Consider the following 26,331-nt stretch of genomic DNA (forward strand, 5'->3'; position numbering starts at 1 on the left):
AAAAATCTCTCACTGTTCTTTTAACTAGGATCCTCAACAGTTAATGTGATGTTGAACTGTCAGAAGTGTTTCTGATTCAGACTGGATATTAGGAAGAAATTATTTACAGTGAGGGTGGTGAGATACTGGAACAGGTTGCCCAGGGGGGTCATGGGTGCCCCTTCCCTGGAGGTGTTTGGGGCTGGGTTGGATGGGATGAGGTCCAGAGCAGCCTGTTCTGGTGGGAGGTGTCCCTGCCCATGGCAGGGGAGTTGAAGCCAGGTCATCTTTGAGCTCCCTTCCAACCTGGACCATTCTGTGAATCTATGATCTCCAGAAGTATTTCCATTTCGCACCAATAAAAGAAAAAACAAACAAAACCAACTCCCTTCCCTCCACCCCCCCAAAAAACCCAGACAAACAAAACCCAAGAAACCCACAAACATCCCCAAACCAGAAAGCATGAAGATGTAGTAGAACACTTTTTAAAAAGAGATGCTGATGCTTAACCTGTGTTTTCAAATCAATCTCTGCAGCCAGTGGTCCTTAGGACTTCTAGTCCTGGACTAGGATAGGGAAGGGAAGAGGCTTGTGTTCTACCTGATTAAGAATTGTCCTTTAAATGTTTGTCTGTTCTGGTCTACCATCTAATGGTAAAATATGTTGGGTGTGTTTGGGCTTTTTCAAATGTATCCCAAAAGGATATGGAATAATTACTAAGGGATGTGATTTGGTTTGTAGGGAACAAAAGCCAGAGAAGGATTAAGTCTTGCATGAATTCTTGGGGATGCATTTTGGGGAACCTGATTCTGTACCTGGCTAGTCTGATGTTCTTAGCTTACACGCCTCAGGATGTGATAATGGTGCCTCTGCTGCCAGATCCTGCTGGCCTGAAGAAGGTGAGATAAGCAGTTTTAGTTCAGCATAAGGTCATTCATCTGCCTGATAATAAGGAACCCCTAATCTAGGCTAGCCTAGTCAGATGGTGAGCTCTTACCATTTTTAGTAAGAAAAGCAGAGTACAGCAGTGTGCAGAGGACAGATACAATACAGTCTGCTCGTGGAGTCATCTGTGCAGGGAACAGATAATGTTCTCAAACATTGTTCTCAGATGTTTGCCTCATGCATTATGCAACACACTTCCCTAATGAAAGCTGGATAAGAGCAACTAAAATTTTGAGTTACCTTCTTCTCCTGAGGAAAAAGCACTTACTCGTAGCTCGCAGCGTCTTCCATGGTTTCCTGTCATTGTCTCGCTCATTAATAATTGATACCGTTTACGTGATTATCTCTTAACAACTTTCTTTGTGCCAATTGCAAGGTGACATTCTAACTGATGTTCCACTTGGCTTCCCATCACTCATAAGACATGGTCTTGACACACCCCTCACATCTGGAGTTTGGCTTTCCCCAGAGTTGATGGTGTCATGTTAGTGTGCTGGGAGCTTCAGGGAGACTGCACTGACCAAGCTGCAGCTGGTGGTTAACAGCCAGAAGTGGTTCTTGCCTTCTTTCCCTGCTGCTTTCTGTGTGTTCAGAGAAAGCCAGCTGTCCTAGCATAACTCTATTCCCTCACTAAAATGCGTTGATGTATCACTGAAGTGGGCCTGATGACTACAGGGGGTTTTTCTGCAGATTCTATACTTTGCTGAGATGGTAACTTCTGATACAATCTAAAAGCTAAATCCTTACCATCTCCTATGGCTGTCATCTTAGGTTTTAAGCACACTGCTGATCTTTTTTCTATTCCCCAACCACAAAGCAATAGAGTAGTCTGGAGGAGGGTGGTGGGAAGTTGGGGAGACAGTCTGGACATTGAAAAGCTGCTGTAAGTGCTGTATAAGTAAATATGACTCTAAATAGCTGCTTAAATGAACAGTTACTACAGGTGAAAACAAAACTCAAAACAACTCTTTCCTTTCTTAAGAGAGAAATTTTGATTAGCTGAATTAATCTTTAATATTTTCATTTAAGAGCCAAGGTTCTTTGCCATTAAAACTGTTAGGAGAGAAGGAAAAATAAGTTTACAAAATAATCTTTTATACCTGCAAAGATGAATGGATCTCCTGACCTGTAACATCATAGGAAGCATCTCCTGGGGGAACAGAACTTGAGTTCTTGTCTGTCTATTAGTATTTCACTTGAGAAACTGTGCTTTGAAGCTCAGTATGGAGGGGTCAGAGACCAGGAACTGGGCCAAGTGGTTGTTTAAAGTGTCAAAATACAGGATGCTGCTGAATTCCGCCTTTTTATTTTAATTTGATGAAATACCTTAGAATGTTCAGCAACAGCCCCAGCTGTCTCTTGGTGCGTAGGTATACACTGGTACCTACTGCACACTTTCCTTCTGTGAATCCAACTTTGAGCAGTTTGAAAGTGCAAAACGCATATATTTCACAGATGACCGTGGGGATCACTTTAATCAGCCTTGAGACCTGCTAATGCTGTAGAGATCTTTGAAGGACTGCTCCTGTTCATCTTCATGCAGCCAGTGCAAGAAGGAATGAACATCATGTCTCTGTGCCGTCGCTGGAAGAGATGCTTCTCTCTAGGTAACTGTACAATGGGCAGCTGCTTTTGTTGTGCATTACACTGAACTGTGGGTGGACAGAAGTAACAACAGCAGCTTTGGGAACACTTCAGAGCAAAAGGTCGGTGTGTATTCAATAAATCTTTCTAATCAAGTGCTGGCTAGAAGCCAGCGTTATGGTCCCTCTGGGCTTTTAGCAGAAGAATACAGATAGCTTTGTCACGAGCATATAAATGGGAAAACATTTATTTTTCTTGTTTGCATTGTTCTTTTAGAAATCAAGATCAGCTGTGCTTGCAGCTGATATGCTTAAAGCTGTTAGTAAATTGTTACAGAACAGATGCATTACAGAAATGAGGGGAAAAAAAAGCATTTCTGTGCCAGAATACTAGCAGAATTATGATGTGCCAAAGATATTTTTAGCTTCAACCAGTATTAATACAGGGAAACAAATCTTAAAGGTGGGAGGAGAGAAAGCTGTAACTGCTCTCCTCTAAGGATTAGCTATGACTCTCAGTTGTGCTAATGAGATTGTGATGGCTGTTTTTTGAAATATTTCACTAATCACCTATCAGATCCACTGTGCTTGATAATACGTGGCCCACAAATAGGATTAGTAGTCATGGTTATCCAAGATGTATCTGACAGAAGTGCTAGAATGGTAGGATCCTGATGGAGTAGTGGGATTATTCAGGGGAGAGATGCTTTTTCTAGTTCTAAGTGTAAGAACCTAACTTTAACTGTAACTTTGTCCACCTTATGTTCACTTCTAAAAACTGCTTTAACAATCCAATCTCTTATGAATTACAGGAATGGCAAATAATGATACCGAAGGAAGTAAATTGTCAAATGCAATCTTTTTGGTGTTAAATGAAGTTTTTCTTTATATAGGATGATTTAGTGAGCTGAAAACTCATAGGGAATATCCTAGTGAAGTTGTGGATTTTCACCCTCTGAGTTGTAGACAAAGTGGACCAACTATGTGTTTTGATGTGTTTGCATGGTGAAATCTGCATTTGCACTGTTGCCTTGTATGTAAAATACTTTGAAGTTATGTTAAATAATGAGCTATAAAACCAGGTCCTCCAAACTGTGTCAAATGGAAAGAGCAGTGAAATGTTGATGTGATATCATGACTAGGTGAGCAGAAACCTAATTCCCCAAAGTTTCAAAACTCTGTAACCCCAAAAGGTGAGCAATAGTTGTTGGTATATTGAGTGTTCACAGCTTCAAGGCCTCCACAACAGAATCATAGAATAGTAGGTGTTGGAAGGGACTTTGGGAGATCTAGTCCAATTCCTGCCCCCCCCCTCCCCCCGCCCCCGTCAAGCTCACCTAGAGCAGACTGCACAGGGTGATGCCCAAGTGGGCTTTTAAGGACTCCAGAGATGGAGTCTCTCCTCCTTGAAAGCCACCTTACTGCTGCTTCTTACAGGACTTGTGGAAACTGTATGCTGTTAGTTGGAAAAAATTGATGACAAATTTATTGTAGGATACCTTGGTGCCTTTGTAGTCCTTACTAGGTTGTTGGAAATCTGGAGCATATGGAACTTGTATGTTGTTTTCAGAGGTGAATCGGTGTTTGAGAAATGGTCATTGTTTGAAGCAGCTCTTAGAAAATGTCTTGTGCCTGTCATGTTTCGATTTGGACTTGAGGGGTTTCAAGGACAACTCAGAAGGCTCCTCTGGCTTATTTGGGCTGCAGAATTTGTTGCCTGTTTAAAATTCTGGTGTTGAGCAGTGGCTGCTGAAGCTAAGTATTCAGCTTTGCCATGCTCAGATGTATCATTGATTCTCATAAATCAGACCCAGCACTGGATACCAGGAAAAAATGTGCTTGAAGTCCAGGTACCTGGTGACAAGCTTCTAGCAACTACACAGAGCTTGGAAAGCAACAAAGGACAGAGTGAAATAGGAGTGAAGCTTTTTTTATCCATTGAATTATGGGAATTTAAACCCAACAACATACCACTTGTTTTAACTGATACCAATTATGAAGGTGCTGAAGTCTGGAAGCTGAGGCATGGAAAGAAGGAGCTAATTTCTTTTTCCTTACCAGTGATAGGGGTTCAGCCTTGGAATTTAGCTGACAGTTGTGGCTATGAAGAACGAGGCAGAATAAGAATAGATAATTTGTTTCCTGGAGCTTTATTAGCTCAGTGTTATCAGCAGAAGCTGCTTGGTTTTGAGATTAAATGAGCAGGTACAGAATGACTTGGGAGATGGAGAAGAGCTATTTTAGGCAAAGTGCTGCTCTTGACATGGTCTCTGAAGGGCTACATATGAGGCTTATTAGAGGGAATAGGAATATCAGGCCTTTGTTTTGCCATTTTCGGAAGCAAAAAGAAATGCACCAAGGAGACCTTAATTCAGACCATGGTTACCTTGAGCACCTTTACTCTCCCATACCAGAGTGTTTTTGCCAGTTCACTTTTGCTTTGAATAATGTGCTGTCTGCTATTCATACAGGTGGAAGTGAATTTTCTTTGGGCCTCCTGCTTAATCCTTGCCTCTAAGAGTTCTGCTCTGGCCATGGAAATGCACAGTATTTGTAGTATTTGTGCATGATCATGCATGTATCTTCCCTATACATAGCTGCTTCTGAACTGTATACTCGGCCCCTGCACTAACTCCTGCCTTTTTTTAGTGTCTCTAGCGTTTAGATAGGAATCTCTTCAGTTTCTTGGTGACAAGTAGCAGCTTCATCCAAATGAATTTGGGCATACCCAGCAAAATCCTGACTCTAGCTGTTATTGCCTGTGACATGCAATTCCATTCACAATCTCATCAAGGCTGCCTTTTAAAACAAGCTGTGGTTTGTGCCTTGAACTTCTTAAAGTCAAGAACTTCCTGGTGTATAATTTTAAAATATTCAGAATTTTTCCCAGTGTTGTCAAATTTAGCTTAAATTGGGATAAACACAAGAAAGAAGCAATTTATCTTCAAGACACAAACTGTTCTTGTCCAGGAATTAAAAGGGCCAAGCAAATGGAGTTCTTGTTCTCAATTCTGTAAGCTCACAGTTGCTTTTGTCAGCTAAGGCTAATAAAAATCATTCACAAATGTGCAATTCTAGTCACCTACTGTAAGTGAGAGCTACTGATGCTATGTCTGTTAACATGATGGACCAGTCATATATTAGCTTCTGATCCACCTATATTACAAGTATCTCTATCTGTCATGATACTGCATTTCTTCTGTAGCTACATCACACTGGAAAAATCCTCCTTGTGCTGACCAGTACACCCAAGCTTTTCTTTTGGCTCATCTGAGCTTCCAGTTTACAGCAGGACTTCCTACCCTGAAGTGCACTGTTAAGTATTTGTACCGTAGGATTTTTAACGTGTTCCTGAAAGATGGCTTAATGCATGTTTGATACTTGTATGCTGCATATAGCTTCTCTTCAGTATTCCATGTAAGCAAGCCCAAAGTGGTGGCCGCTTGCTTGTCTTGTGTGCTTGGCTGATTAAATGAAATTATCCCTAAAATTGGTCTCGGAGTAGGCTGACAGGTGACCTCCTTTCAGCATGACAGCTTCTCTGACAGAAAAGCTTATTAGAAGCTCCCCCTGCATGGCAGCTTCTCTTCCAGAATAATTTACTGTCTCTTGTTATAGGCAACTACTTTTGAGTTTTAAGCAACTTCTGAAATCCATATCACATGGACTAGCTTTCCTGTCCAACAATACCTTTCTTAGTCTTGTTCATCTGGATGGTCTTCACACACTGCGTATATATGAAGAGGAAACAAAGTTGCAGATGTGTCTCTAATTTCGTTTGCATTATCTGGGTTAGTTTGACAACTTTGTCCTTGCGTCTTGCGGTTCAGAATATAAGATTCCTTTTCTTGGTCCTCTCATGCTTCTGAAGCTTTATTTACATTTAATATCCTTTTGGGGAATACTGTCTGTTACTGTTTGCTGCAGGAACTTCAGCCTAGTCTGGCAATTTATTTTGGGGGTAGTTTCTCCAGATCAGTGAGTGTGGTGGGTTGAAATTACCCCCCATCTTAATTTGAGTCTCTTTCTTTATTGGTCTGTATCTAGCACAGAAAAAATCCAGTCTTCAAATCTCATTTTTCTTCTGTGCTGTCCTTTTCTTTGCTGTGCACCTGTAAAATACCTGCTACAAAGGTATGGATGCCTTTGTGTTCTGTCTTAAGCAGAGGAGTTATCTGAGAGCATTAAGTCCCACTGCCTCAAGTTTGACTTCTGGTAGGACTGTTCTATAGCAACCTAAAGTTGCTTGACCTGAACACAAAGCTTTCCCACTGTAGTTTTAGCTGTTGGCAGACATAAATTCAAATGAACATTGAAGAATGAGATCTTGTGGCAGAACTCTAATCCAACGTCTTGCTCAATCAGTGTCCTGGTAGTTGTGCTGGAATGGGCAACTACTTAAAAATCATTTCAAAAGCAAACCCAAACATATCCAGAGGACAAAACAAGAAGACCAACCAAACCAAAACAAGTACAGACACTTAGAGAATGTCCCTACTAGCTGTAGTGTCAGAACTGAGTTAACTTCTGACTTTGCCATTTTATATTGTCTCTAGCCTGTAAGAAAAACAGTCCCTTCACTGTGACTGCATATAATATTCCTTGTGCCTTAGTGCACAAACTGGTAATGGGAAGGACTTCATCTGACTGAGCAGTCACTCAATTATGGATATACTAATGCAGATTTCTGCCTGTATTCATTTGTTCTCCACTTGCTTAGCAGCTTTGTGGCAAGCATTTCATCCTACTAGTACAAAAGGCTCACTGCAGGGTTCTTAATTTGAGGAGTTATGGAGGTGGAAGGATAGCTTTGGCTTCCAGCATCACAAGCATTTCCTGATCATCCTCCGAAGGCTGTGTACGTGTGTTCTTGTGTATGGTGTAGATAGCAACCATCTCCTGTCACTAGAATTTGTCATGGGTTCCTTGTTATCTGAGACGGAAGCACTGGATGATAGTGTTTTGGTCTAAAAAGACTAACCATTTCTGCTTAGCTCTCATATTAGCAGAACTAACACCATTGACTTTTTGGGTATTTTTTTTCCCTCAAACCTGATCAGACACTAGATTCTACTTTACTTTATAGTTTCTACTCTAGCACAAACTGAGAGCTAGTGAAGTCCTAAACTGAAATATACATTACTTTTACACTTACCTCCTTTATTTTGTTCTTACCACTTGCATTCCTGTGGAAATCTTTCACTTTTTCCTATCATATATATAAGATTGGTTTTTAGTAGCTGGCCTGCGAAGAAGTTCTGCTCAGCCTCAAACTCTGAGAAACTCCATTGGGAAAGCTGAGGAAAGGCCCTCTTCCACTCTGCTTTATAACTAGCTCTGAAAATTTACAAGATTGTTCATGTGTCCATGATCCAAGTTAATTGAATACTGGACTTCTTAACTGCAAAGTTTCTGAAAGATACTTGTTAGTTACATCCATGGTGCTGTTTATAAAACTTCAACTGCTTTAAATAAAACATCTGAAAGCCTCCACTTACTGAAAAAAAAAATTTCTTGATACAACTTGCTTTTGTCTTAAGACACAGGGTAAATAGAATCTGGGAAGGAATACTATGCTGTGCTTGTTTCTTCAGTAAATGAAAGAGCCATTATAGTTCTAATAAATTCAAGCAGATCAGTTCTTGTATAATATTTGAGAGAACTGAGAACTGCAACTGCAGTATTAATGACCAGGTTGTTCTTATTAGGAACCTTGGTAGTTGCATGCTGGTGATGTAAGGATATCTTATTTTGCAGGGCATATATCTACCAAAAAAGAAGCATATTTTAAGTTACTCTTGATAATAGAAAAGGGTAAGTTATTCCAGGTTTTCCTTTCTTTGGACTTGAGTATGTAGGAACTTACCTTACATTGTGGAACACTGTAGAAGTCTTCTATGATCTGCAAAATAGAACCTTAATGCTGTTCATTGAAGTTTTTTGCATGGACTGGTTGTAACTCAAGGGTTGAGGTAACCTAGTCCTGGTGGGAACAAAGCTTTCCTGGAGGACTTGGTAGCTGAGGTCATGCCCTGCATCTCCTGTGAGAGCATGCTGTGCTCTGCCTGTTTGAACTCTTGCCTTGATGCACTTCTAGATTTCACTTTCAAGAGCATTTCTGTTAAATGGTGAAGACAGCTAATGGAATGGTGCAAGGAAAAAAAAGTATTTCAGTTAGTAACTCAGCCAAGTTGCAAAGTCACTGTTTATCTCTGAACTCATTGACAGTTTTCAGCTGCAGAACTGCCAGCTGATTTGTGAAGGTAATTCTAGGGAAAGGATGTTATCCCAAGAAAATGATGGCAATTGAATCAGGGGTGGCCTGGGAAGAGCAAACTCCGTATTTTGGTGCAGACAGAAGTCCAAACTTGTCTGCCACCTCTCTAAATATGGGTCTTCTCAGATACTCAGTTTGCTCTTTCTTTGAGACTAAACCTATACCAAAACCACTGTGTACTCTGTGAATGACAGGTTGGAGGCTTTTGGTGAGGGTCTTTCACTCTGAGGTAGGCTGTCTTTTAGATGCCTCTTAACTGAAAACTACCACTGAATTGAGTTAGACATAAGGAGCTCTGTATGACTGCTTAGTTTAACTTGTGACTGTCTAAGCCTCAAATCACAGTAACTGTTAGAAAGGACCTCTGGAGACAATAGTCCAGCTCTGCTGAAGTTGGGTCAGCTTCTCTAGCTCAGTGTCCTTTCTTCTACTAGATTGTAGTCCTGCAAATAGCATGCAAAAATCAGTAGGATCTTTTTTGGCAGTGACTCTCAGTATCGCTTTAGATTCTACCCTTGACATAATGAAGCCAGTTGGGCGAACTTCTCTATTACAAACCTGTTTCTCATAACTTGTGCTTCTGCTGTCTTAGGTGCTTAATTGCTTTATTAACCCTTGTTTTTTAAAATGGTATTTATTAACAGCAATCAACAATCTCACCAAGACACAGAAACAGTAACTAGCTGGCTAATCTACTTTAAAGTGGTGTGATTTCAGCAAGAATTCTCTCATGACTTCTGACAGTTGGGAAGCTTCCCAAGTGACTCATCTTTAAAAACACTTCAGAATTCACGACACTTTATTTACTCAATCATACAGAAGCTATGCTTGTTACTGAGCAGACATTAAGGAGGCAGATAGACATGGAAAATGTTATCTTTGCAGGCCCAGTGAAGTAAGAGTATTAAACTATAATTCGTTGCTTTTCAAGTGACAACAAATGCCATATGAATTTGTCAGGGCATCAAGCCTGACTTCTCTTAATGATGAGAGAAAGCTATAAAATCTCTTGGTATTTTTGTTGAGCTTTAATCCCTTTAATTTTTTTTTTTTTTAAAGAAAATGAACTTGTTAAAGTAAGAACCTTGAAGAAACTAATGGGCTTTGTAAAAGGGAGTTTGACTGAAGTCTGATTCATGGAACTTGTAAATCACAGTGGGATACAGTATTAGACTCCTGCAGTAAGTGTCTTGTGCCTTGGATTTAAAGCAGGATATATTGGACACTCCAGTTCTGTAAGGATCTGTAAAAATAGGTAGCAATCATAGTTTTGCTGTTATAGTCATGCTGCTGTACTAGCTCTTTAGTTCTTTCACAGAATGCCTGTGGGTAGATCAGCTTACAAATACCCCCTGAGATTTTTTTTTTTTGGTGGTTGGGCTGTTTTGTTTACTTTTTGATGTTTCCTGCTCTGCTCCAAGTTGGTTAAGACTTTGGAGTCTGTTTCCTTATTATTCCCACTAATCTTTATGATGTTTTGATTTTATTACCAATAATGTTTGACCAGTACAAAATTTCTGCTTTCTGTTCTCCTTGTGTGCAAGTTAACCAAACTGAGAGCAGACTAAGTTATGACATTAGCAACGGACTTTTCATGACTGGGGTGGGGGATGATACTGACAAGAGGACTAGGAGGACCAACAGCAGAGCTCAGGTGATATAAGCTGAGACAAATAACATTGTTAGGAAGTGAGGAGAGCTATCTGAATAGCACAGTACAACCATGCTAAGCTATTTCTGTAGGGTCAGATTCCTTTTATCAGATTGTTTTGACTTCTAAATATCACATTTATAATGAATTTACATTTGTCTAGACAGGTCTTCACCTCAGGGTGAAATGCTGATGTGCCCTGAAGTCGATGAATCTGATTCCTTTGGATACAAGGATTAAACACTATTGAGTAAGAGGCACTCAGACTTCAGTTTTAAATTCCACCATTGTTGGAGGCAGTTAAATCTGCTGGTGTACTTATCCATTGCCTTTCTGAAACAAAGAGCAGAGGTGAAGTTGCTTTCATGTGGCTGAAGTGATGGTCTGCTTTGTATGTTGTCAGGTCTTCTTGAGAACAGATGCCTTCTGAAGGTGGTAACTGCTTCCTAGTAGGAGTCCCTCAGAATCTCAGGGCTTCCTCAGCTTTTCAAAAGGCAAGGAATGAGTGAGTCTATAGCCAGTAGCATAGGTCACTGTCTGCAGGTGTCTGGGTGTCATTAGTAACAGGAGGGAGGTGCAAGGCATTCCCAATGCGCAGGATTGCTAGATAATCTTTCAAAATGAGGGTCATTCCACAAAGAATTGAAGCAGCTGACTTGAGCCACTTCCAAAAATGAAAACTTTCTTAATACAGCTGTTTCTACCTCCTCACAAGTCTGCTGTGAAAATAAGGTGAATGTTTTTGTCCTTGGGACACTTATCCTGGAGAGAGAGGAGCCAAGGGTGTAGTGTGTTAAGTAAACCTAAATACCTCTGAATTCAGCTCTGTTGACATGGTTAATCCTTGAAATTGTGAGACAGCTTCATGGTACTTGGAAGTGAAGAGAGCTAGTCAGCAGAAGCATTTCAAACATTAGAGGGAGTCATAAAAAAGTTAAACAAAAAAGGTCTTTGACAACCAACAGTTTTTACAGTGTTTGTTCTAAAATAATTGCACTTAGGTTCTGAAGCTTGATTGGGAAAACAGATGAAAGCTGCTTCCTTGCACCTAATGCTCTTAAGAGTACTGTTGTTTGATCTCCTTTACAGTTACACAACATGAAATCAATGGGAAAGAACGGCAAGTATCCAGTAGTGTTCTTAGCTCTGTTTCTCTGAGGGGGAAAATACCCACTCGGCAAGACTGAGTGGTCCTCTGTGTTGTGGCAAGCTCCTTGAGCCTGAGTAACCTAATATAGTACTATAATGGCATAGTCTTGCATAATGTATAGACTTAGATGTTTCAATTCCAAAGTTGTTTTTGTCCTTTGTCACTAAGTAAATACTATCGAGCTGGCATATTTTTGCAGTCTGAATCAGTGTTAACCGAAGTGATAGAAAATCAATTTGTCTCACACTCAAGTTCAGCTTAATGTTTCCAAAGTATGAATACACAATGTGCAACACTTGCCTTGGGAAATAGACAATGCTGTTGAAAGCATATTAGTTTAATTGCATTAGCTTTATTGGCTAGCTACTTGCGCTGCGAAGGTGGTGTTTTTCTTTTAGTATAGTGGACTGTTTTGTAAGATGAATGGGTAATGTTGCCCTCCAGTGGCTAACGTCTGGAGGCTACAGAGCCTGTTTGCACTAGCAATGAAGAACCATTCAGAAAGTCTGGGCTGAAGGAGTACGATGTTAGTTTAGACCCATATTCTACTGAGAGATGTGTGAGAGCTTCAGTGTTTGGTATACTAAGGTTGTGTTATGACTGAATCTTTTCCCTGAAGCTGTAGGGACATGCTTTCAGGGGGCTCTCATCTTCTTTTTTTTTCCTCATTCTCCACCCCCTCCCCCTCCCCTCCATCTGATCAGATAAGTTTCTTTGCAGTATGATCTTACCTTTGTATAGCAATTGGAAATAGCTGCTGGATTTAGCTTTATAGTAGTGACTTCTCAGTGTTATCTGTGAATGGACTTTTCTAGGAACCCTAAAACAGCACCTTTAGCAGATTCTTATGAAACATATTGTCTTATTCTTGCCCAGAACGACCTGTGCTGCCTTGATAAATCCATGGCTTATTTCATAGGCTGATACTCTAATATATTTACAGCTCAAGTAATGTTAAGCATGTCCTTGGCTCAGAATAGAGGGAGAAGGCAATAAATCTGACTCCAGTAACTTTTGTAAGACTTTCGAGCTTGACAGAGGAAATGCTAGCTCCATTACCTTATATTTTGGCTTTCTGTAAAAAGAACGCTAAACAATGTTGCCGAGGAGTCAATTTACTCCAGACCAGTTGGAGATGAAAATCAAGTCAAAGATTTCAGCTTTGAAGTTGTAGGTACAAAGCAAAGTGGTTTTTTGCTCATTTCAGTCTAAAGCTGAGTCTTCTTTCGGAGCACAAACTCTGCAGCCAGCCCCCAGCGCGGCCGCGCTGCAGGGGATGCTGGAAAGTGACACAGGCAGAAGGCAGCTTGCTAAGCAGACACGTATGTACCTGGCCGTGCTCGTGGGGGCCTGGGCGAGGCCCGGGTCAGGCTGGAATGCGTTCCACGTGGATTTGTACTCGGAGGCGTGGGGTGCCTGCGGGCAGGTAGCACCCGCGAACCGAGGGGCCTGGAGCTCCGCGGCGGTGCGGTGGGTGCCGCAGACTGCCGGCGATGCCCCGCGCAGCAAAGCCTGCGAAGCGTGGAGGCGGTGGATCCCCGGTTACCAGCTCCTTAGCCTCCGCCGGCCGGCTCTCGGTGGGAGATGGGCGGCGCGGGCTCGCCACAGGCGGTAGAGGGGCTGCCGGGGCGGGCGCGGCGCTCCCGGGGGCGGTGCGGGGTCTACGTCCCTCCCCGCGGCCGTGGGGCGGGGCGGGGGGCATGGGCCTCGGCTCTCTTCCTCTGCCAGCTGGCTACGGGCGAGTCTCGCCGCCCCCTCCCCGGCTATCCGTTATTTATTGATCTCTGCCGCGGTAAGGACCGCGGGGGGATTGCTCACAGCCGTTGCTCGCTCCCGGCCCATTTCGCGGCGTGGCCCGGCCCCGCCGGGAGTTGCCGCCGCTCCGGGAGCTGTCCGCCCGGCTCTGGCGGGTGCGGCCCCTCTCTGACCGCCTCCTGTCCGTGCTCTCCCTGCAGGACCTGTCTGTTCCTCCTCGGGCTATAAGAAGGCGGATGATGAGATGTCCGGAGCCACGTCCTCGGCGGATCTGGACGAGGCACCAGCCCGCACCATTTACTTGAACCAGCCTCAACAGAGCAAGTTCCGCGACAACTGGGTCAGGTACGGAGCAGCCTCACTTTTCCCCTCCCAGGCATCAGCCTGCTCACCCCTAGCCGTGGGAAGGGAGGCCTGTGGTCCCCCGCTCTTGTCCCTGCCCTGACCTTATTTCAACACAGCAAGTTGTCTCTGCCGACGGGTCTGTTGGCTGCAGTGGCACCAGGGTCTGGTTAGTGATAGGGGGGAACAGCAGTCAGGGGCAAGCTGCTTCTATCAGCATTAGGGAGATCGGGGAGCTGAGCTGCATGGGTATGGTGCATGAAAAAATCTTTGCTTCGGTGTCGCCACTGAATTTTGAAATAATGGGACTTAATCTAGTACTTCTGGACACAAGGGCTAATCCATGAAAACATCAGTGTGTGATTTGGATAGAATCTGCTATGTAAACTCTGAGGTGTTAGAAATTAGCACCTAGTTTTGAGAATGTCTAGACTAAGTATATAAAAAAAATCATGGAATAGAAAAGAAATGGAGAAGTCAGGACAAGAATAGCTATGGAGTTTACCAACTCACATCCCTGTGTGTACTAGGTATGGCCCACTTCTGTTCTTTAATTGAAGATCAGCAGGAATTTTTTGTTGCCATTTGAAGCCTTTCATTGTAGGGGTGTGTTTGAGTCCCACATGTGTGATTAATGCCATGTTATTGCAGTTTGGAACCACAAAAGATGTGCACTGAAACAGGCAATGTAAGGATGCATAAGATTTGCAGATTGTGGCTGTGCTTGCCACACTTGCCTTGAGTTGGCTAGGTGAACAGATGGCTTCTGTCATGACTAAGGAGGAGTGTTACTTAGTGGATTTCTGTTTGTTAATGCAGATGTTTGGGTGGTTGTTCAAAGAATGGTTTTCATGAGTGCCTTTATGGAAACAGGAATATTATGTCCTGCTAAAATGATGATTTCCATTAGGTGATTTATTGTGTGTGTTATCAAGGACAATTCTGAGAATATTCTCTGGAAGGAGGCTTGTGTGCCAGATAGCACAGCAACTTATTTTTACAGGGTTTCCCACCTCAACTTTGGCTTCTTGAATACTTTCCTAGGAAAGCGTGTGGTTCAGGAGAAGTTAAAATGACAGATTTTCTTTGTCTCGGTGTTTCTGTGTGGGCAGCATCATTGGATGTTTTCTCAATTTATTTTTTCTTACTGTGAGCTGAGTTTGACTGTTTCCAGTGGATAGGCTACTTGTGCTTTTTCCCTTGTACAGAAGGAAAAGCAGGGAATAAAGAGTTGGCAGAATTTGTAGTTGAGGTTCTCCTGAACTAATTCTGTTGTAGTCTGTTTTAATCTTATGAAGTAGTAGTGTGTGGGTCTACTACCAAGAACTCGTTTCTGATAGTAATATCTGGGAGCAGCTGTGTCTAACTCACTATCTGAAAGCCATCCATTGGTATCTCTAGAAGTTTTTTCAACAGCTGTTTTTTTTCCCATCATTGCCTCCTGACAAGGGCCATTTGAGTTGAGGTATATTGGTATGTGAGGGATAGGACAAAATGCAAGTAGTGTAGTGGGAAAGCAGAGATACTTGCATTACCTGATTAGAGATGTTAGCTCCTTAGTGTCACTTGGAAATCAAGTTTTCTTTATGAAAACTTACTGCTGCTAAGTAAGAAAGCTTTGATCTCCCTGACTTTTGATAGGGTAACAGGCTTTGACTGTGCTTTCTCTATCCTCTGGATTAGCTTTCTTTTCCTCAGTCCAGTGAGGGTGAAGGCAAAGTTGACTTGAACTCATAGTATGTTAAGTAAGGGTGCCTTGTGTGGAGTGAGTGGTTTATTTATCTCATCTGCTTACATGAATATGAGTTGAGGAACTGCAGTACTGTATTGCCCTTAGACTTTCTTGCTTACAGTGTTGAGCTTCTGGTTTTCCCAGTACCGTTGGGTTTGAAGATGTATTGTCTCCATAGGGGAACATCAGTGTGTTACAGTGCAAGGCACTATTTAAGCAGATTAGACTCCTGTGCTTAAGCCTTTACAGTGAGTTGAGCTGAAGAAGACAATAAAACAGTTTGTTGTAAATTATGTGACTTCTAACTGTCAGCTTTTGGGTAGTCATTGAGGATTTTCTGAACAGCAGTGAGCATTTATGAATGCTCATAGGAAGTTTTCTAAATTCAAAGGTAGTGTGGAATAGTTTGCTCAAAACTAAGCAAAATACAAGAAGAAATGGAGATGTGTAAGGCAGGGCAAGGTGTGGCTTTTCATTTAAGATACTGTAAGCATCTTGAGATTTCCAACTTTTTTGAGGGGAAGAGCACTATTAAAAGTGAATGCATATATATGTGGGAGCAAAAGGAAGATGTAGTAAGTACCAATATTTTCAATCTTTGGACAAATTAGAGTTGTCAAGTTTGAATACCTTATTGAAATAGTATATTGTTCTATTGCAAAGCAAGATGTCACTGACACTGACTTTCAAAAGTATTAAAGCTTCAGGATGTTAAAGGGAGAACTGTTTCCTCTTTGCTAGGCTTTCTGGTGTAAATAAGTAAGATTATGAGAACTTGTAGAGCAATGGCTTTTTTAATGCCTTTCAAACTTCATCACAAACAATTGAAAACCTGGTGCTGTAAAGCTTTGTCCTTTGTCACCGCTGTATCAGTGGTTCCTTTTGTAAGAATGTATCTCTTCTACCTGCACTGGAAGCCATTTTAATCCCTATTGTGGTCACATTGAAAAACTTGGGACCTTTTAATAAAAGGTAAATTACCTTCCATTTTAAGCTAAAGCATTTTCTAAGTTTTGAAATACAAAAAATGGAAACAGAAAAAGGAAGTAACTTCTTTATCCAGCATGCACAGCTGTAGTTGTATGTAATATGTTTGCTTTTATGAAAGCTAACTAGTACCTTTAGAATAGAATGGAATAGAATTAACCAGGTTGGAAGAGACCTTCGAGATCGAGTCCAACCTATCATCCAACACTATCTAATCAACTAAACCATGGCACCAAGCCTGTTTTGACTTGTTCGATACCAGTAACATAAATGTTTGATTGGAGTATTTCTTTCATTTCTTTCTGGACTTAATGCACACAGTTCCTGAAAGCTTTCATCAATTCTGTACACAACTCTATGCTGCTTAAGCAATAACTATAATCTACTCACAGGCATTCTACCTTTAGGGATTGAAGTCTGCTGACAGTTGTCATAAACATAGGACTTCCCTGGCTACATACGGTGTGAGATTGTCAAGCTTCTGTGGAGACTCAGCCAGCATGTTTTCTTCCCTTCCATCAGTGTGCTGTGAGAAGTTTTCTTTAGAGTTGTAAAAGCCAGTACTTTAATTTCTGATTAAGGTGTGAAACTCATAGTAGTGGATCATTAATGTTTCAAAGCCCCAACTCTGCTGTTGGGTCAATTTGGCAGTTTGTACACTCCCTACCTAGTGGATCAGCACACTGTGAAAATAAATGTTTAGCCTAAGTGCCAGCTTGTCTGGTAGTGTTGATTCTTTGAATCATTTGGTTTCTGTTTTCTGACCCAGCTTTCCCAATTGCTTAACCTGTAGCTCTTGATTACTAGATTTGATTTATGTTATTACAATGAATGGTGGGTTTGTTGGTGAGGGGTTTGGAACATAAGCCCTACGAGGAGAGGCTGAGGGAGCTGGGGTTGCTTAGCCTGGAGAAGAGGAGACTCAGGGGTGACCTTATTACTCTCTACAACTACCTGAAGGAAGGTTGTAGACAGACGGATGTTGGTCTCTTCTCCCAGGCAAGCAGTACCAGAACAAGAGGACACAGTCTCAGGCTGCGCCAGGGGAGGTTCAGGCTGGATGTTAGAAAAAAGTTCTATACAGAAAGAGTGATTGCACATTGGAATGGGCTGCCTGGGGAGGTGGTGGAGTCGCCATCATTGGAGGTTTTTAGGAGAAGACTTGACAGGGTGCTTGGTGCTGTGGGTTAGTTGCTTGGGCGGTGTTGGATTGGTGATGGGTTGGACACGATGATCTTGAAGGTCTCTTCCAACCTGGTTTATTCTATGTTCTATGTTCTATGTTTGGGGGTGACTTAAGTGGTTTATAGGTTCTGAAAGCAAACTTGTCTGTTGTCTTGTAGAAACACAGCAATACAGATGGGGTGTGATAATAGGGGTTTGAATGCTGTGTCAGTACATCTGAGATCACCAAACTAATGGCATGAATACTTTTCTAAAGGTATATTCAATGAAGACTGACCTGTTTTGCTTAGAGAGAATGCTCTGTAGGTATAAAAGGAGGTTGAAGTGAGGTGGGGGGTGTTATCTTCCCCCAGGTAACAAGGGATAGGACAAGGGGAAACAGCCTCAAGTTGCCTCAGGGGAGGTTTAGGTTGGATATTAGGAAGAATTTCTTCACCCAAAGAATGGTGAGGTATTGAAACAAGCTCCTCAGGGAAATTGTGGAGTCATAATCCCTGGAGGTGTTCAGAGAACTTGTAGAGGTGGCACTTGGGGTTGTGGTGTAGTGTTTGCAGTAGTATTGGGTTGATGGTTGGAATTGGCGATCTTAAGATTCCATCTGGCTTTCACGTAAATACAGTATCTGCATGGTTCTTGTTGGTATCAGGAATTTACATCAGTGACTCTTATGGAATGTGTAACAGTGCTGTACTGCAACTTCCTTCAAGAGCAGGCAGTCAAAATCACCAGTTAAGTGCTTTGAGCGCCTCACTTGTTGCCTGTAATAATGTTGATGCCACAGAAATTGGAGGCACAGAAGTGCTGTGATAACTATAAGGACATTTGTAATTGTCTGCAAACTTTCTAAGTACACTGCAGTTGTAGTAACTGCTGCTTTATGCAATATTCTTCTATTGAAGTTCTGATAGTGCATCCCAGTGCAAGTCTGACATGCATCTCCATCAAGACTCCAAGCTCAACCTTGGTATGTGGCTTCAGTGGGTCAGGGAGGGCAAAATTCTGCTTATGTTTTTTAAATGTTATTGTTGCAAAGTGTCTCATCAGAACAGGATTTGGTGGCCCTATCTACAAGGGAGATCCCAAAAGGATCATTCTGATATCCAGAAAATCCTTGGCTTAGAGACTTGTCTTCTGTACAGGCAGAAGTTAAATTTTACTAGAAAAAGGTAGTGAGCAAATGCCTTCTGTGTTCACTTCTAAACTGTACACAGTCTTAACACTCAAGCAAACTGGTGAGACAATTTCTTGTTTAAGAAGGCAGAAGCACCACCACTAGGGATGTGGTGCTGAGGACTGAAATAAGGCTTCTAGTAGTATCACAATTCCTTTGTTAAACGGTCTGTAGTCCTGCACTTCCATCACTGCCTGCATGATGACTGCTACAAAATGTAGGTACAGTCTGAGTTCTTCGGTAGTTTCAGCTGTATGTTGTTTTAAATGAAGCAAAGTACATTGCTTTCTTAGCTTGTGAATAAGTTATTCTAGAAGCCACTTGTGATGTAGAGGTGTTACTGCGTGTCAAATGTGTGGAGGTACTCATGCTTGAGTCCCTGCTGCTGAAACATGAGTTGCTGGTATCCCTAGCAAATTAGTGTTGACACTTGTAATATGAATATTCTGAGCTGGATGTTATCGTCTGCAGGTGAAAATGTCAGTGGTGATCTTTGTGCAAGTGCATAGACCTGCACTTAGTGCTGTAGACCAGCATTCCTCTTGCATTAAAGTGTACCTTTGCTCTTTAGGTAGGACTGTTCCTTCTTGTGTTTGTTTTGCTTTTGGTAGAGTTCAGACACTGGTCATTTGTGCTACTAGTGTTTGTATTCCTTTTGGAAATCTCTTCTGTTGTCATGTGAACAGATCACCTGGCTGACTGCAGAAAAGCAATTTGGAATTCTTCAGAGAAGGGATGTTTTATTATATTGTGACTGGTGTAAGTGTAATCACATATTAAATCAGTTACTTAGCTCTTCAGTTCTGAGTAGATAGTGTTCTTAACTGAAAAGTAATACTCAGTGCTATATACTTGTAAATAAGCAAAAACTTAATTTTCCTGCACTGCAGCTGTTGCTGATACTGTGATCTATCACAATGAAAAAAGAATTTGGTACAGCTATAGAAAAATTTTTAGCCATTAAAACTCACTAAACGTAGCCTCTCTTGCAAGCCTGGAATTGATGTGTTTACAGATTCTGCTGATGTTTGAAGTTGCTGCATCTTTTGGTCTCAGCAGGCTGCACCTTGGGCCAGAGTCCCTGGGCAGTTAAACTCTTGAATTTTCCCTAGAAGAAAGCAAGCCACATGTGAGAGTTTTAGTACCCTTCTGCCTGCTTTATGCTTTGCTCTGTGGCATTCTGAAGTTTTACTGGGGTTGTGTATGTGTGGGTTGTGTGTGTGTGGTTTTTATATATCTTCATAGATTTTATACATCAGCAATAGCAACACTGTAGGTGAATTGAACTGCTTTTCTGCACCCCTTTGTAGATAGACTATTTAAGTGACTTGCAGACAAAAGAGACTAAGCTTAAATGCAGTCTGAGTTCATGAAGACAAAGCTACTTTTCTCTGTTGTAAATATTGACTCCTATTCATTGGTGTGTATTTCTGTGTGCTTCTACTGTTGATCTGTATACAAAGAAACATGTGAATGAGAAGTGATTAAATTTTTTTTGTGATTCTTTGTGTAGTGGAGCCTTCACTTACAGGTGGTGTGTACAATAAATCTCCTGCAGTTTATATACATATATGTCCTTGTGCTCAGTGCTACAGACCTCACTGTGTGTCTACTGGTGGCCCTTAGAAAAGGGTAGAAGAGTAAGAAGTTCTCTTAAGCTGAGGTAGAACTCAAGAACTCCAACTGCTTTTCATATAGTTTCTGTGGACTGTGAAGTTACTTAAGGGAAAAACAAGTATTCATTCCTTGCTTGTGACTGGAACAATAGGTGCTTAAGTTGTGGCATCATTTGAAATTAAATAATGGCTTTAAAACTGCAGTTAGCACACTGGCTTTTAGACAGCTAGCTGACTTGTGACTTTTTGTTTTTCTTGGTGTGTTTGTGTGTATTGTGAAGCATAATTTGGGTTTGGACAGTAACTAAATGTGTTACTCAACTTCCTGGCGTAGACAGTATTTCTAGGTTAACTGTTCCAGTGTTGGCTCTTTACTGAGTTGTACTTGTCAGCAGGGCTAATGAAAAGCAAGAGTGCATTTCTATAGTGATGACCTGTCAGTATTGCAGCATGCTGAAACAATACCTTGCCTACAGAGCTTTCAATGCTGCTTCTAAACAGTCCTTTGTCTAACGTGTTTGTTACTGGAAAACCAGCCAGGAGTCTGTTCCCCTTTCTGTAGGGATTGCATGAATAGGGAACAAATGGAAAGGCCTTTTCTATTTACCTGCTTTAGGAACAGCCTCCAGGGTAGGGGGTTTGGAAGCAAAAATGTTACCGCTTCTATTAAATGTGACCACAAGGTCGTGTTTTCAGGTTAAACTGAGCGTAAGCAGTGGTGCTAATGCCTGCTCTGCATTAAGACTGCCACAAGCACTGCTGTAGGAGGCCTTTCTAGTGGAAGTAATAATACTTGCTTTGGTCACGTGGTTAACATGGGCTTGTTCAGTCTTTCACTGCCTATGTGTGGCAGAGATCTTATTGATACTGGAGCAATTTGACACAAGATACAGTAGGTTAGAAATTCTGATAAACCCTAACTCCAGTTAGGAGTTGATCTTGCTGAACTAGAGAGTAATAATTGTACTGTCATGCTTCAGTGGGCAGCTGTTAATAAGGCATTTTCACGTACTTTTGTCTTAGCAATGGTCTATACAAAGATAACAACCGAAGTGTGAAGCACTTAAAGATAAGCTTGTTGCTGATTCAGCTTCTAAGGAAGTGCAGATAGATTTGTCAGCCTAAACATCTTGCTCCTGAAGTGGAACTTCTGCATTAGAGTAGATAAACACTACTTGCCGGCAGAAGCAGTGGTAATGAGCATTGCACTTACCACCCTGCCACTCTACTAGGTTTTGGTGTAAGACACAACACTAATATTACGTGTTGCTAGTAAGTAATGAAGAAAGAACATATTTGAGATGTCTGTGTGAATTTGCGTTTCCTTTTTGGTAAAACACTATTAAACCTCAGTGACTGTTTTTGTGGCTGACATTTGCCTGCTCCTCTCTTTTTTCTTTTTAATTTCTTTATGTATGAAGTCTTGAATTGAGCTTCAGTGTTTTAATACAGCAGACCCAAACCATTCTTTCCAAATTGTTATTTAAGAAGAAAGGGCTGAGGTTGTAAGATACAATCAGCCTTTTCTGTTACAGAGGAGGTGAAGGTCAAGTCTTCTAAATACAGTAGTACCTTTAGTTGGTTATTGTGCAAGGATTCCTTCATTTATACAAAGAAGTCTGGGGGAAGTGGGACGTTCTTGCCATGTAAATTGTCCAACTGGTCAGAGTCTCCACAAGTTACTGAGTACTTCATTTTTAAGCTGCTAGAAGTGTTTTCTGTTGAAGTTCAAATAGGTACCCCCAAATGGTTTGTGTGGATAATTCAGGACAATAGATTTGTCCTTTTTCTACAGTATTTCCACAGCTTTGTTGGGAAATCTTTGACAATTTGCTACTTTAGTGACTGGACAGAAGAATGTCCTTTAAACAGTTGTGACTTGGTTTTATCTTTTGATATGAACTTGTGTGAAATGTCATTGCAGTTACAAAGAAACTCTGGGGGAGTGCAGGAAAAGATGGGAACAAAACAGGCACTTGGACTATGGATGGTGTCACTCCAGAGCTGCGTGGCACATTCAAGTGTGATGGCTCTTGGTTCTTTGCTTTGTTCTGACAATCTTTGACCATTAGTATCTTGTAGAATTCAAATCTTGTGTTTTTTACCGTGCAAGAGCAACTCTTGCTCCTTTTATGTTCCTCTATTTTAACTAAAGCTTGGAGTCTCTCGTGCTGCCTAGAGTATTTAAGCACTACCTAGCCTTTTCTTAGTGGGAGGAAGCATGCAGGCTGTATACAGAGCAGTGAAACCCTTATTGGCTGGAGTGTTCCTCTGCAGGAATTGTAGTCATCTGACAGAGTGAGTTTCTTTGAAATTCTGTTGGTTCAGGCAGAAATTGCTGTCTGCTTTAACAAACACTGGTGGTTTAGGACCTAGTTTCCAGCTGAACAATAATAATTTCATAGGCACAGAAGTAGTTGCTCTTTGTAAGACTTGCTGTGTTCTTTGGAGAATTCATTAACAGCTGATTTTTGCTTCTTCAGAAAATTTAATGATCAAAAATACACCATCTTCCCTGCTACCTTGCCCTGGTGATGCTGCATCTGGAGTATCTGGACCTCTCAGTTCAAGAACAGGGAGCTGTTTGAGTCCAGCTCAGAGCCACGAAGATGACTAAGACTGAGGAAAGGCTGAGGGCTGAGGCTGTGTCGTGTTGTCTTCAAGAAGAGGAGATTGAAGAGTGACTTCATGAATGTTTATAAATATGCAAAGGGAGAGTGTCAGGAGGTAGTAGCCAAGCTCTTCTCAGTGATGTCCAGTGATGGGGCAAGGGGTGGTGGGTGCAAGCTGGAGCATAAGGAGGTTCTGCCTAAACATAAGGAAAAACTTTTTCCCTGTGAGGGTGGCAGAACACTTGCACAGGCTGCCCAGAGAGGTTGTGGAGTCTCCTCTGCACACATTCAAAACCTGCCTGGTTTCATTCCTGTGTGACCTACTCCAGGTGATCCTGCTGTGGCAGGGGAGGCTGGACTGTGTTCCAAGGCGCCTTCCAACCCCTAACGTTCTGGAGATGATCTTTCATTTGTTACATGTATGTAACTGCTGAGAGTCTTGTTTGTGATGCTCGCATTTGTAACAGCCTAACCATTGCAACGTTGTTTGTGAGAGATTGCTGTGAATGAGCTTTCTCTGTACCAAGCGTAATAACTGCTTGTTGGTTTTTGTGTTAATATAGTACAATAGAACTGGAAATACATGAAGATTGCTGCTGTGCCTCCCACAGCAATAATGATTGTCTGGAGGTAACTTGTGTTCATACTGCTGCTGTGTTTGAGAGCTACAGCAGAACCTTTGAAGCTGCAGTGTCTTGCCATGAAAAGAAGTGTTGTGTGCTTGTGAGACCTTATCATGCACCAATTCAACTCTTTGTTATTTTTTCCTTCCTTTTCTCTTAACAGGGCATCTGATCTTTTATGCATGTTACTGGAAACAATGCCTTCTTGGTGAGACAAGAGTTCAAGGTCTTAACATTCACTTAAGTCACCCGGCCCCTCTGCAGTGTTTCAGATATCTGTCTGGCTTTCTTACTAATTGTTCGTCCAAATGGATGTGTGCTAAAAGCACTAACGTCAAGCAATATTCATCCTTCAATTCTTGGATTAGAGACTATTTCAAGTGTGTGAAATGAATAGTTGTGGGTGAATGTTGCTTAGAAAAGGACAGTTAGTTGTACTTACTGCCTGTGGAAATGAGACCACGTGTCTTAGTGAGGGCCTGTTGTGGGTGTTTTTGTTGTGTGTTCGTTTGGGTTTTTCAATGGTTAGCCTGAAGGTGGAGTTCATCTCAGAGTTCTCAATTTGAATTCTTAAAGGATGGAAGTGCTTTAGATGGCAGACTGGGAAACTGTAGAGCTGTGTTCAGCTATGTGTTGCCATCACATGCACACTTCCTAAGACAGAGTGGCTACTCCCTTACTGGCGGGTTTACCTGTTCAAGGATGAGTCAACAAAGTAAAACTTAACTTTTTGAAAAGCACTGGGGGAAACGGGCTAAGTGGCAGCTAATGGGAGCTGTCAGACAAAAATTCCCTGTTAATGGAGCAAGTTTCTCAGTGCAAAGGTTTGCTACTTTTTTGATACTTCACTTGCATGTCAGTGAGCTAGGGTATGCAAATGACATGAATTTTTTGAAATTCTAAAGTGATTGCTTTCAGAAGAATCAGGGACTGGTAGTGTTCCTCTTGACCTGCACAGTGGTGTAATTTAGAACATGACTTAAAAGAATTAAGTTGCAGATAGAGAGGAGGCATCTCTTACACTGTTTGCACACCTGTTTAAAAGTCAAACTTGTGTAGCTAACTGATACTGCTTTAGGAAAAAACAGTGTTTCATTTGGAAAAGACCTCTAAGATCATTGAGTCCAGCTGTCAATGTGAGACCATCATGTCCCAAAGTGCTGTGTCTGCACATATTTTGACCACCACCAGGGAAGGTGACTCCACCTCCCTGGGTGTCTTTTCCAACACCTGACTACTCTTTCCTTAAAGAAATGTTTCCAATCTAAACCTCCCTGGTAAAATTTCAGACCATTTCCTCTTGTTCTGTCTGCTGATACTATATATAAACTATGCATACACATACACTGTTCTCGGTCTGCATGGTAACAGCTGAATGTGCCCCTCTCTAGAGCTGTACCTGTTTTCTGTAGACATCTGTCATGTTACTTAAGCAGCAGAGTACATGGTGTGACTTAGTATCCATAATGCTCATTCAAAAGAGCCTTATTGTGTTGGCATTAACATGATCATTAGAAGAAGAATATTGATTGCCCTAGTTAGCTGTATAGCTGGTAAATGGTAGAATCCTCTAATAAATGTTTGAGCTCGGTGGCAATCAGACAATTTCATGCTTTAATATAGTCATAGCAATGTGGTATCCAGGGGGATTTTGATATGAAAATCTGTCAGTGTTTAATTTGTAATTAATATTGCTTGGGGAGTTAATTTGTAAGTCCAAACTATTACATTGATTAACCCATATTTTTCAAGTCACAAGGCACTTCTGAGACTTATGTTTAATTATTTTCTGTGTTGATGGAAGGTTATTGCATGTGAGACAAAGTAAATGTGGCTTCAAAGAAACAAGTGCAGTGGGAAGAAATCATTAGCATTTCAGGGAAGTAACTTCATTTATACAATAAATCTTTAATGCTACAGGCTTTAAACCTGGATGCTGGTTTTCACTCAGTTGCCTATGTTGTAGTCTGACCACCTGAAACTTCTGTGAAATATCACATGGAGCATTTGAATACAGGATTCTGCTGAGCAGTAGCAGCAATAGGAAGTCTTCAGGCTATAGTGCTAGAAATCGTGTCATGTTGCCTTAGAGGGCCAGTCGAAGAGGTAACTGATTTGCCTCAAACCTAGCATGGGTTTGTAGTTGCCTAAGAAGGACCTAGGTGATAAGATGGGATCTTAGTTGTTGTTTGTGTTTAACTTACCCCACTTGTTCTGATCTAGTGGAGTCACGTTGGACACTTTTTTTTTTTCTGAAGTTGTATGCCATCATGAATTTGATGTGAGGAAGATAAGAAATTATGTTGATTGAGACTAGTTAGTGCAGTGTAGTTTTTGTTTTCAGGTAGAAAAAATAAATAGTAATATAGCTATTCAGTTAAACTATCCAGAGAACATTTATATGACAAAAATGTTTATTTTTCTGGAGGAGCATTCATAACTCAGGGTAGAGTGGTTTTGAAGGACCATTCATAACTGAGTGCAGAGTGGTTCTGAAGCAGGAAATGAGGCATTTTAAAAATAGCAGTGGAGCTTTTCTGATTTCTGCTGTATCTAACAGTGCCTTCCCTGACATGTAAACTGCGTGTTTTGATGAGGAGTAAGCACTTGATCAAATGCTTAGAACTGAGGTGGAGGATTGCTTCTCCATGGTGCTGAAGTTAAGATTAATAGTTCATCCAATGACAAAAATATCAGTGATTAACTTGGGACTGCCAGCTTTC

General features: G+C 41.4%; 1 protein-coding gene across 1 annotated transcript in view; it reads left to right on the forward strand.

Annotated features, from left to right (window-relative positions):
* Window positions 1–26,331, forward strand: part of ATP8A2 (ATPase phospholipid transporting 8A2) — a 336,577-nt gene that overhangs the window by 22,116 nt on the left and 288,130 nt on the right. The window contains exon 2 of the mRNA XM_054164622.1: window positions 13,541–13,685. Coding sequence (XP_054020597.1) covers window positions 13,541–13,685 — 145 coding nt within the window. The remainder of the gene's footprint in view (window positions 1–13,540; window positions 13,686–26,331) is intronic.

Source organism: Dryobates pubescens, chromosome 10 (assembly GCF_014839835.1).
Source record: "Dryobates pubescens isolate bDryPub1 chromosome 10, bDryPub1.pri, whole genome shotgun sequence".
Taxonomy (NCBI): Eukaryota; Metazoa; Chordata; class Aves; order Piciformes; family Picidae; genus Dryobates; species Dryobates pubescens.